The sequence below is a fragment of the Passer montanus genome, unplaced genomic scaffold (assembly GCF_014805655.1).
Source record: "Passer montanus isolate IOZ18808 unplaced genomic scaffold, ASM1480565v1 scaffold44, whole genome shotgun sequence".
Lineage (NCBI taxonomy): Eukaryota > Metazoa > Chordata > Aves > Passeriformes > Passeridae > Passer > Passer montanus.
The window spans coordinates 5,880,716-5,892,841 of record NW_024369262.1 but is presented as its reverse complement, the minus strand read 5'-3'; the positions used below and the strand labels follow the sequence as shown (position 1 = coordinate 5,892,841).

At 50.0% G+C, this 12,126-nt stretch overlaps 1 protein-coding gene across 13 annotated transcripts in view; it reads left to right on the top strand.

The window, feature by feature from the left end:
• ACACA (acetyl-CoA carboxylase alpha) overlaps positions 1 to 12,126 on the top strand; it is a 104,621-nt gene that overhangs the window by 62,704 nt on the left and 29,791 nt on the right. For all 13 annotated transcript variants that reach the window (XM_039720827.1, XM_039720828.1, XM_039720826.1 and 10 more), the window contains 5 exons: positions 506 to 652; positions 8,119 to 8,388; positions 8,859 to 8,956; positions 9,409 to 9,529; positions 9,984 to 10,094. In XM_039720827.1, the coding sequence (XP_039576761.1) occupies positions 506 to 652; positions 8,119 to 8,388; positions 8,859 to 8,956; positions 9,409 to 9,529; positions 9,984 to 10,094 (747 nt within the window). The remainder of the gene's footprint in view (positions 1 to 505; positions 653 to 8,118; positions 8,389 to 8,858; positions 8,957 to 9,408; positions 9,530 to 9,983; positions 10,095 to 12,126) is intronic.

The window sequence follows — 12,126 nt, the reverse complement described above, 5'->3', positions numbered from 1 at the left end:
CAGTGGATTGAATATAAATATTTGTGGGTATTGTATTTGTGGGGTGCCCATGTGGCAGGAAGGAATGATGAATCTGACTCCATGTTCTCAGAAGGCTAATTTATTATTTATGATACTGTATTATATTAAAGAATACGAAACTAAACTATACTAAAGAATACAGAAAGGATACTTACAGAAGGCTAAAAAGATAATAATGAAAACTTGTGACTCTCTCTCCAGAGACTGACACAGCTTGGCCCCAGTTGGCCAATAAGTCAAAACAATTCACAGCAAAAACCAATGAAACAATCACCTGTTGGTAAACAATCTCCAACCACATTCCAAGGGAGCAAAACACAAGGAGAAGCAAAAAGGAGAAGCAATGAGATAATTATTGTTTTCCTTTTTCTCTGAGGCTTCTCAGCTTCCCAGGAGAAAAATCCTGGGCAAAGATATTTTTTAGAGAATATGAATGTGAGGTGTGGGTGGCATTGTTAACGAGGATGTCTCTTGGCACCCCCAGTCTCTGATCAAGCTGTGGAACTCCATGAACGAGCACGCCTTCCTGCCACCAGCACCACTGCCCTCAGACATCCTGACCTACACAGAGCTGGTGCTGGATGACCAGGGCCAGCTGGTGCACATGAACAGGCTGCCAGGAGGCAATGAGGCAAGCCTGACAAACTCCTGTCACCTGTGACTTGATGTCACCCACAGCCGTGGCCACGGTGCCCGCGTCAGAATCGCCCAGCACGGAGCACAGGGAAGGGGCAGCTCCTTCCCTTCCCTTCCCTTCCCTTCCCTTCCCTTCCCTTCCCTCATTGTGCTTTGGGCTGGGTTTGATGATTGTAATGAAAATTTACCAGCTGGGCACAAAATCTATCCGTTCAGCCTTTCACAGATGAAATCTCACTCTTGAAAATGAGATTTTTGTTTCATTAAAAATTAATACCTTCCCTACAATGGGTATTTTAACTTCCGTAGTAAATGATGATTCCATTTCAAACCTGTGCCTATGCTGGGCTTCCTTCATAATTAAAAAATGCTCATTCAGCTGTTCCAGGTAACTGGGGTTTGTATTTGAGCAAAATGTGTTTTACAAGACAAAATAGAAATATTTTCATTTGCTGAGAAAAACCCAAACCACAGAAAAATCTATTTCATGCTTCCATTTCCATCCTCCCCACACAGTTTGTATCAAGGTGTGTGGAACCTCCCACTCTGGAGCAGGATTTACTCAAGAGTTACAAGGAGCTGGTGCTGGGGATGGCAGAGTCACTCCTGGAGCTCGAGCAGGAGGAGACTTTGCTGGCATGGTGGGGTTGGCTGGATGCCTTCCTGTGAGGAAGGCAAAAATTGCAGCTTTGGAATGACTGCAGAGTAAAGAGAACCACTGGAAGATGTGGTGGTTATTTTTATGGGAATTAGTAAGTGAATGTTCTAGAGTAATTTAAATTTGAGCAGTTCTAAGTGATGGTTTCATTTATTTTTTCTTGGTGTCGTTGAGCTGTATTTTCCTAAAATCACAGCTTAAGGTTTGCAAAGGCTCTGTTAAATCCATCAGGGTAGGGATGCAAGGAAACAGAGGTTTTCCTCACCATTTCCTGCATGGATCTTGTCAGGGGAAGGTTTGCAATAGGATTTTTGCAAATCACACCCGATGGTGTCTGTGGGGTCGCTGCGGCCTTGTCTTCTGCTGGGCTTGAGGAGCAGTGTTTGAACTGGTCTAATTAAAGCTGGAATGAGCAATTCCCAGCGCTCCCAGTGCACGCTGAGGCTGCTGGGGAGCCTTGTGCCATCATCTTTCTCTCTTTCCCTGCTCTCATTCAGCCTTTGAGTGGATGGTGGCTGGGGAAACAGCAAAGTCCCTCAGGGACGTCGCTCTGTTCTTGCTGAAATTACAAGCACAGAGCTGCCTGGGCATGAACATGTAGTGTTTACTCTGCCAGTATGAATACAAATAGTCTTATTATAAGAGATTCTGTACCCAAAGACCACCAAAAAAAAAAATTAGGAGATTTTTTTTAACCCTTGGTAGACTTTGTTGTGCTCGGTCTGTAAAGAAATTACTGTTGTGGTGTGTGGAGTGTTGGTATTTAAATTAATCTGATCTGATGTGATCTATCAAATGTCTTCTTGCCCAGAGGGGTTGTAGAGGTTGTGGGCTCCCCATCCTGGCAATGTCCCAGGATGGGCTTGGAGCAGCCTGGGACACTGGGAGGTGTCCCTGCCAGGCAGGGGTGGCACTGGCTGGGCTCTGAGGTCCCTTCAGCTCCACGTGGACTCTGCCCCAGAGATCCAGAGCTGGTCCCAGTGAGCTGACTGGCAGGTGAACTAGGAACTTCTCAGGGAAATGTGAGATTTTTATTATTATTTTTCTTTCTTGCCAGCAAAAGGTGCTGATTCTCTGAATTCAGAGTTGTTGGAGAGATTGCCCATTGTGTTTTCTAGTAAAGAGGAGCTATCTGCTGGGAATTGCTGCCTGTGGTGAAGGTTGTTGTTGTTGTTGGGCACATTCAGGTTCCTGCTCTCCTTGTTTTGGATCAGAGGCTCAGAGCCATTCCCACTCTCCAGTGGGAGCCTGGCACTGGGGATCAGGGCTTGGCCTTCCTGACAGCTGCATTTCCTCCCTGTGAAAAGGGGTCAAGACACTCCTGCTGTTACAGCATTCAGCTGAGCCGAGTGCCCTGAGTGTCTGATGGGAGGAACTGAGAAACCAGCATAAAATCCAGGAGACTTGTGGGCAGCGTGTTCAGCCAGAGCTGCAGTCCCTGCCCTGCAGGAGCTCCAGCCTGGGGTTCTCCCTGTCCTCACAGAGTTTGCAAGCAGCATTTTGGGCAATAATCTGTCTGTGTTTTCAGGATAATCTTGAGGTCTCAAGGCTTCTCCCAATCCCAGAGGTTTTTCTGGTAGCTCAGGACCACTCCCCTTGCCCACCACGCCTTGCAGTAATTAGCTCTTTGCTGTGGTCTCAACAAAGAAGCCAAGGAATTAATGGACTGTGAAAATACAAGTTGCTCTTTATTCCTAGACCATTCTGTCTGCTCCAGAGCAGAGGGTCCCAGTCCGTGTGCTGCTGGCCCTGCCCTTGGGGCACAGCAGCATCACTAACGGGGCCTTTTCCCAGCCCCTGACCCTCCAGAGGACACCTCATTTTCCACTTGTCACAGAATGCCAGGCTGGTTGGGGTTGGAAGGACCTCATCCTGTTCCATGTTCCGTCCCTGCCGTGGGGCTGTGCTAAAATGGGGAATTCTCTGAAAGATCTGGGACCTGGGTGAGCACAGAGCAGTTCAGGAGTGTATCCACCACTGTGTAAATCACCGTGCTGGAGACGAGACCTGGAGCACAGTGACACCCCCTTCAGAGCCCAGGGCTTTGTTCCCCAGATTAGCATATTAGCACAAATCTCAGTGTGAAAAGGTAATTCCCTCAGCCCCTTGCAGAACTCAATATATTCCTTGTCAGTCCTGAGCCGGGCATTGGGATGCTTTTCTATAGCACTTTATGTATTTTGACTACAATTTCCCCTGATCCTCTGGCACCAGGAAAGCACCAGCTGCTGATAAGACCCAACTAATCTTCAAGGACAAGGAGAAAGTGGTGTAAGGAGGGCCTGCAGCAACACCCCACATCCCCCTTCATCCCTCTCCTGGTGCCATGGACAATGTGTCATTTTCCCCACTGGCACTAGATGTCACAGTTTTTCCTCCTCAGTAGCACGAGGATCAGAAATAATCCACAATCACACTGCTTGCTGGAGCTTTGGCTGCAGCACCTTTCCTGGGAAGGTTTGGCCAGGGAAATTCAGGGTGGCAGAGGCTCCTGGAGTGCTGCTCTGGTGGCTTCCTGCATTGCCAGAGGCGGAAAGGTGTAGCTAATGCATTTTATACAAGCACAGCTTAATCGTTGAGCTGCATGTTCTGCTTTGTCACCCCCTGTTCCTGCATTTTATGGCAGGCACAGGGAATTAAAACAGCAGCGAGAGCTGCAGATTTCTTGGAGGGTTTTCAAATCCCCAAATCCAAGCCTTCCAGGAACAGGGATGGAAGAGGTGGCACAGTTTTATTTTCCATGCTCATACAGAGGTTTGATCAGGTGTATGTGGGTCACGTGGATACTGAGGGCAGGAATGTTCTTGCCCACAGGAAAGCTCCTGATGGAGGTTGTCTGTTGCTCTCTGTGGTGTATCTTCACCCATCTGTAACTTCAGGAGGAATTTCTCCATGGAAAAGGTGCTCAGGCACTGGAAGGGGCTGCCCAGGGAGGTTTGGAGTCCCCATCCCTGGAGGTGTCCAAGGAATGACTGGATGTGGCACTCTGGTCTGGGTGACAAGGTGGGGATGGGTCACAGGTTGGACTTGATGATCTTGGAGGTCTTTTCCAACCCTGGGTGGCTCTGGGATTCTGTGACACCTTTCCCTGGGCTCTTGGTGTCATGCTGGAGCTGTTCCCTCCCATTGCTCAGATCGTGCCAGCGTGCTTGGCTGGGCTGCCACCACCACGCTTGGATGGCTGAGGGACACCTTTTCCAGAGCCAAGGAGGAATCCTGGGTTTTGGCACTCCACCCTTGTCAAGGCACGGAGCTGGAATGCCTCTGGCAAACCCCTGTGCACTCTGCCCTTTTCCTGGGAGCTGGTTCATGCTCCAGAGAAAACTTTAAAAGCTCTGCACAGCGTAAGTGCAGAGAGTCACTCTTCTAGGTCTGAAGTTCCAGGCTACAGATTCAAATGATGAAATGCCAAAATTGCTGCATTTGCTCCAAGTCAATGCCCACATTCAGCTTTCCAAATCTGAAGCCTGGCATTCAGTCCCCAGGCTCTGCACCATCCTGGAGTGAGGGAAGTAGAATAAACCAGCACTGATCTCTTGTCTCTGGTGCCCAGTGACAGGACCTGAGGGAACAGCTGGAGCTGTGTCAGGGCAAGGTTTAGGTTGGATATCAGGAAAAGGTTCTTCCCCCAGAGGCTGGTGGGAGTGGTCAAGGCTGCCAGAGCTCCAGGGGGGTTTGGACAATTCAGGGATGCACGGGGTGGAATTGCCAGCATGTCTGTGCAGAGTTGTGAGCTGGACTGGATGATCCCTTCCAGCTCAGGATATTCTGTGATTCTGTTGGCTGTGCTTCTCCAGGAATTACAGAACCTGCCAGAAAGAGGCTGAAAAGCTCCTCTCCCCAGCACCAGCTGCCAGTGGCATTGGCTCCCCTCTGCTCGGAGCTTCCCGGAGGGAGCCTGGGCTCGGCTCCTTCCCCTTCCCCTCGGTGCCTGCTGTCAACAGCTCTGCCTGCCACCGGCAGTCAATTTGGAACTGCATCAGTGTGTGTATTACTGTTCCCATCGATAGTGCAATTAATGTTGAAGTCAATTTTGGTGTTAATTTTAGGCCATGATTAGTGTTGACACTGGGTGTCAAACGAGCGGCGTTTACGAGCGCCGGGGAAGCGCCGTTCGTTAGCGCGCCCGCTTTACTGGCTCTTAATGCTTCCATTAAGGCCAAGATGGAGTGGGAGAAGGTGTGTGTAAAATTATACATCTGAAACTTGGGTGTCATCTCCGTGTGTCTGCGGGGCTGGGGCCGTTCAGGGAGCAAATGACAGCTGAGCACTGAATCCTAATCACAGTTTGGAGCATCAGAAATAATGATCACTTCTGATCGGGGCTTGTGAATAATTCATCCCCTTTGATTTTCACGTGCTGCCCACTGATACTTTTCAAGCCAAATGTGTTCCTACAGGAGAATAATGGTCCCACTTCTTATGGAAATACCAGGGCACAAATCATTTTGCCAACATAAAAACAGTTAAATAAGACGGTTCCTGCTTTTATTTTTTCTCCGCCTCTTCTTCACTCCTGGGTGTGCTGGGAGTGGAGCCGTGGCAGGAGCAGCACTTCCAAACTGTGCTGCCTCTTCCAAAGAGCCAGTTCCAAAGCCAGGGCTGCTCACCATCACCTACTATTGCCTGCCAGTGCTCTTAGGTGATTAGCTCAGCCTGGCTAATTAACCTGGGAACTCTCCAGTTTTTGGAGTGCTGCCGTTAACTTAAAAATCTCATTATTCCTTTTTTTTTTTTTTTTTCTGGAATAGAAAGTCATTCTCCACTGCCTATAAATCTCAACTGAATCTAGCAAATTCATAGCAAAAAAAATCCTTAGTTGTGCAGATCCCCGTGGCTTTTATTACTGGATAAATGGCACAAAACATGTGATGAATTGGGGAGGTAAAAGACACCCAAGTTAATATTGGTGCACTTTTAATTTTTCTTTTCCTAAACTGTAAAGGGTTGCTCCATATTTCTCAACTCTAAACTGTTTTCAGGAGTTTGTGCCCTGGCTAGATTGTTTTCTGTTCTACTGGTGAGCAATGGCAAAAGGGACTTTACTGGTGTAGAGGACCCACGACCTTGGGTTAGGAAACTATTTCAACACTTCTGTTACAATCTGAATTTTCTAAATAAGAAATGCCTGAAATTGGCCTGTTTCCTGTGCTGTCAAAAATCATCAAGCTGCTGAAAGTGAGGAAAATCTCTTACATCCTGGTGGGTGGGATGGACTGTGGGACCAGCCCTGGGGACTCCCTGGTCCACCACTGGTCCCTCAGCCCTGGCTGATGGGGTCAGTGTGGCTGTGAGGAAACAACTTCTAGGGATTTCTGCTCCCTCCTTTGAAGCTGCTGCAGCATCTCTCTGTTCCAAACCCTGCAGTTGGATGCTGAGGTGGAATTGTAAGTCTGCAAATATTCAGAGGCAAAAAGATTATTCTGTTTTGACTTGTCAGAGTAGGAGTGGAGGAATCCAAGGAGAAGGTGAACTGAAACACTCTGTTAACTTGCAGTCTCAGCTCTTGGAAGGGGAGGTGTAAGGAAGGATCTGCCAGTAGCTGGCTGTAATATTTTTGGATTGCTGCCTGCTTTACTTCCAATGACCCTTTGATTAATTCCTCTGCCTCTTTATTTTTTTTAATGAGCCTATTATGGCATATCTTATTGCAGATGCTGATTGGATCTGGGCTGTGTATTGTGCCATTTGGATGTGGATTAAATGGCACAGATCTATCTGCTGCCTCTCCCCCTCCCGCTTTAGTTCATCATGCTCAGAATTCCGAGGCTCCACAATGAGAGTCTCAGCCCTGCTGATTGCAGAGGATGTGCAATCGGCTTGAGGAATGTGTACTCAGAGCTTATGATCCTTGGGCAAGCGGGGACTGGGTGATGCATGTGGCTTTCAAGGGACGCTGCTGCTCCCATCTGTTAATGGCACTGCGAGCCCCGAGCGCTGCCTGAGGGATGGGGCAGGCAGGGGATGGGGCTGCTGATCCTGCAGGGGATGGAGCTGCTGATCCTGCAGGAGATGGGGCAGGCAGGGGATGGAGCTGCTGATCCTGCAGGAGATGGGGCAGGAGATCAGCCCCTGAGGGATGGGGCAGGCAGGGGATGGGGCTGCTGATCCTGCAGGAGATGGGCCAGCAGAGGACAGCCCCTGAGGGATGGGGCAGGCAGGGGATGGAGCTGCTGATCCTGCAGGAGATGGGCCAGCAGAGATCAGCCCCTGGTTTTTGGGGGAAAAAAAATTGCGGCGAAAAGTGTTTCTTAGCCAGGCAGGTTTGGAATGGAGCTGCTGTGAAAGTGGGGAAGGGAAAAGGGAAGAGAGGAAAAAATGAAAGGAAGGACGGGGGAAATATGAAATAGCAATGAAATAAAAAGGTGGTTAAAATGAGGGTTGGGTTAAAACGAGGGTTGGGTGAGGGGGATGAGGGTGTGGGGTGATCCCCGGGAAGGCTGAGCGGGTGGTCAGGAATGCTGTGCAGCAGCACATCCCACCTCACCCTGGGAGCACAGGGAATGCACAGCTCCCTGTGAGAGGGGGTTGGACCTGTGACAAACCCCTGAACAGGGAGAGGGAGAACCTCTGAATGTCCCAGTGGGGTGAGAGCAGTGCAGAACCTGCTCCAAGGAATGTGGGAAGGATCAAGTGCTCCCAGCAGAGCCCATCAGAGCTGCTGCCCTCCAAGCTCCCCAGGAAAATATGCCAAGTCCAAGAGAGTTCTTCAAATAAGAGAAATGATCCCTGGGTGACTCCTTTCTCTCACACCTTGAAGACACAACATTTATTTTGTGCTGTTCTCTGCTCTTGTGCTGCAGATTGGGATGGTGGCCTGGAAGATGACCCTGAAGACACCCGAGTATCCAGAGGGCCGGGATATCATTGTCATTGGCAATGACATCACCTACAAAATTGGCTCCTTTGGGCCCCAGGAGGACGTGCTGTTCCTCAGGGCCTCGGAGCTGGCCCGGGCTCAGGGCATCCCCCGCATCTACGTGGCTGCCAACAGCGGGGCCAGGATCGGGCTGGCCGAGGAGATCCGCCACATGTTCCACGTGGCCTGGGAGGACCCCGACAACCCCTACAAGGTGAGGGGGAGCAGGAGCCAGAGGGGCAAACTGCAGAAGCCCACTGGAGTCTTATTTTGACAGCATCTCTTCTAGCAGAGTCTAGCTTGTAGCAGAGTCTAACATTTCAGAGTGTCACGTCCAAGGTTCTCCTTGGTATTGGATGTGGAGCACTGGAAATGCCCAGTGCAAAGCTGGATGGAACTTGGAGTAACCTGGTCCTTTCTAACCCAAACCATTCCATGACAGGATTTTACCATCTCCCAAGCAGCAGTTTTGCATCTAGAAGGTGTTAGTGCTAAATATTGCACCATTCCCAGCTTTCAGTGGCCTCAGCTGCATCTCCACTGTTGAGAGAAAATTCTTATTATTCTTATCACTCTGTGGAATTTAATTCTGCCCCTGTGCAAGTTTGTTTCTGGAAGGGGCTACAGGGGATGAGGAAGGGGCTACAGGTGGGACTGGGATGAATGAACTGTTTTTCCCTGCAGGGCTACAAATACCTGTACCTGACTCCTCAAGACTATAAGAAAGTCAGTGCCCTGAACTCTGTTCACTGTGAACACGTGGAGGAAAATGGAGAGTCCAGGTAGGAATGGAAAGCTTTCTGTTCACCCTTGGGGGATGCATGGCACGTCCTTGTGCTCAGCTGGGCATTCCCCAGGGACAGGGGATGGAGGCATGGAAGAAGGAAGTGAAGAAAAGGTGAGGGCCTCGTTGTAATCCTTGTTCTTTCCCTCTTTCCCTTTGTCTGCATTCCCTTCCTTTCTTGTCCTTTTTCCCTATTAATCAGCCTGCTCCTCAGGTCCTGTGGGAATGACAGGACACTTTTCCCAGGCCTTCCTTCCTCTTGCAGTGCTGCTCCTGTGGGAAGGCTCCATGGTGCTGCAGGATGGGCCCTGCACAGCCCCTGCCCAGGCTTAATGCACATTTCTCCTTGGATCCTTAATGATATTTAGTCACTTTTCATTTTCTTTGTAGCAAACTGATTCAGCAAATCACTGGACCTTGTGACTCAGGGGCTGTCTGTGTCTCCCTCAGGTACAAGATAACGGATATTATCGGGAAGGAGGATGGGCTTGGAGTGGAGAACCTCAGAGCATCTGGCATGATTGCTGGAGAATCATCTTTAGCCTATGATAGTGTTATCACCATCAGCTTGGTAATCCCCCACTGCTTTCTATTCTTCAAATGTATTGTCTGTTTCAGCTAAAAATCCTGTGATGATATCCCAAACATCCATCTGGGATCAGCCTTCTGGCTGATGGAAATGGGCTCCTGTAGGCTTTGAGCAATGCTCCTGGCACCAGTGCAGGGCTGGGTCTCCTCCACACTCAATTTAAAACACTTCAGGCATTTGGCCTCGTATTTGCTCAGTCTGAAAATTGCTGCTTCTCTTTTTTTTTTTTTTAATAAAATGCATTTATGTTCAGATCCTGTGTTTTACAAAGTAACAGATTCTGGAATTTTCCAGCAAGAGTAGATTTTGTGGCCTTGTACTACAAACACACCTAGTTCTATCTCAATGTTTGAATCAATAGGTTGGGGCTGTGTGGAGAGACAGAAATCAATGCTGTTGCTTTTTTTTTTTCCCTTATTTTTTCCTTTTTTCCCAGGTCACGTGTCGGGCAATTGGGATTGGGGCCTACATCGTCCGGCTGGGCCAGAGAACCATCCAGGTGGAGAACTCCCACATCATCCTCACGGGCTGTGGGGCCCTCAACAAGGTCAGTCCTGCATGTCAGCCCTCCGAGCCCTCAGGGTGGAGCTGGAATCCTGGAATGCTGTGGGTTGAAGGAGGAGGAGCAGCTTTCCACGGAGGTTGTGGGCACGGATTGAACCCCAGTGCCTCCCACCCTCTGGGGGCTGTGAGGGGAACCAGGGCTGGTCCTGGTGTCTGCAAGTTCCTGCTCCAAAATACGTGGCCCAAAATCACCTGAACTTCCAGTCAGCCACAGCATTCTGGGGAGCACTGAACCTGAGCAGCTTGGATGCTGATTTTCCAGGCTGAGATCAAGATTTCCTGCTGGAAATCTCAGCTGTGGGGACAGGAGGAAGAGCTGGGGCTGCTACAAAGAAAACTTGCAGCTTCACCGCTGAAGTGGCTCTTTTTTTCCCCCCACTCCAGAGGGAGATTTTCTCCCTTGCTGCCCCCAGCCCATTAATCCCCCAGGCTGCAGCTCCTTGCCTGGTGCAGCCAGGGCTCCTGCTGCCATGCCTGTCCCTGAGGGCTTTGTTTCCCTGCAGTTGGGGCTGTGTGCTGTGAGTGCCCTTCCCCATCGAGCAGCTTTGTTCTCAGGCACTCTCAGCACCTGGGGTGCCTGTGCTCCATGGCAAGCTGTGTTTCCAGGAGTGCCTGCCTGACAATGGGAGATAAAGGAAAACAGGCTCTTGTTGAATTATTCTCCTGAATAAAGGGGGCTCTGCAGAAAATGAAGCATTGATCCTATCAACTCTAGGCTGCAGCACCCTCAGTTAGATCTCTTACACACATCACACACACCTGCATCAATGGGAGGAAAAGAGGCATTTGAAGATCCAGCCTTTAAAAAGAAATTGAGTCAGTTTAGTGCTTGCTGGAGTGCAGTGAGTTGCCTGGTTCCAGCTGTCACTTGCTGGGCTCGGGGCCCTGCAGAGTTTCCCAGATGGCAGAGCCAGGCTGTTCAGCTCTCCCCCTCTTCCAGGTTTAACTGCACTCCCTGCCCCTGCAGGCAGTGCCTGCTTGCACAGGACTGGATTATTCTCACTAAATTTTAGGCACTTAAAAATTAAGAGTATGGACTGAGTTAAGCACCTGACATCTGCCAGCAGGCCCAGGCAGAAGGAGCTGCTTTCTGGGGGGGATTTATCCCATCCTGAGAATTTCAGTGGGCTCAGTAATCCTGTGTGTCCCTTTCCCTCCTCCCTGCTCTGTTGGGGTGTTTGTATGCTTGTGTCAGCTCTGAACCTCTGCCTGCCTAAAGGGGAAGGAGGAACCTGTTGCATCCTCCAGCTTTCCCAGCAAGACCCAGCAGTGTTCACCTGCCCTTGAACAGTGGGAGCCTGGGAGTCCCCACTCACTCCTGGCTGTGTGTGATATCTGCTGCTTCGTAGGATCCTGAGTTTCCAGTGCCTGCAGTTCTGCTCAGGGCTTCTTGGAGGGATCCAGCTGCAGTTGTGTCCCAGGAGTGTGTTTGAAGTGGGGAGCTGGTGTCCAGGGCTGGCCTGGAATGTCCCAGCTCAGTCTGGCTGATCCTCTGGAGGATCTGAGACCAGCAGTGGGTGCTGATCCTTTGGCTTCCTCCTGCCATGTAGTGCCTTCAGGCTCACCCTGTGCTCCCTGAAGCCAACACTTGTCCCTGGGATTTAGAGGGCCACTTGGAATTTTTTGGGGCCAGAAAGGAGGTCATTGCCAGCCAGGGGCCAGTTGTGCCAAGTGTCCCCAGGAGCACAGAGGCTGTTGGTGTGGGATGTGGTGTGTTCCTGCTCATCCCCAGGACTGGGACTCCAGAAAGGGAAACCTGTTGTGGCTGTTCTGTGAGGAGTGAGTCAGTCTTGGTGCTGCTCATCCCTTGGAGGAGGTGGGCAGTCAGGGCTGGCAGGGGCTGATGGCTGAAACAAAGATAAATACATGGAAACTGCCACCTTCAGCTTTTCCCGGTAAGGTGCCAGAGATCTGGGACAATTTTTCCATTGCTGACTTTTACATGTGTGTGTTCCTAGAGGGTGCAGGACAAAGCTGACACTTCTTGTGTCTGCAAACACATCTTCAAAATGTCT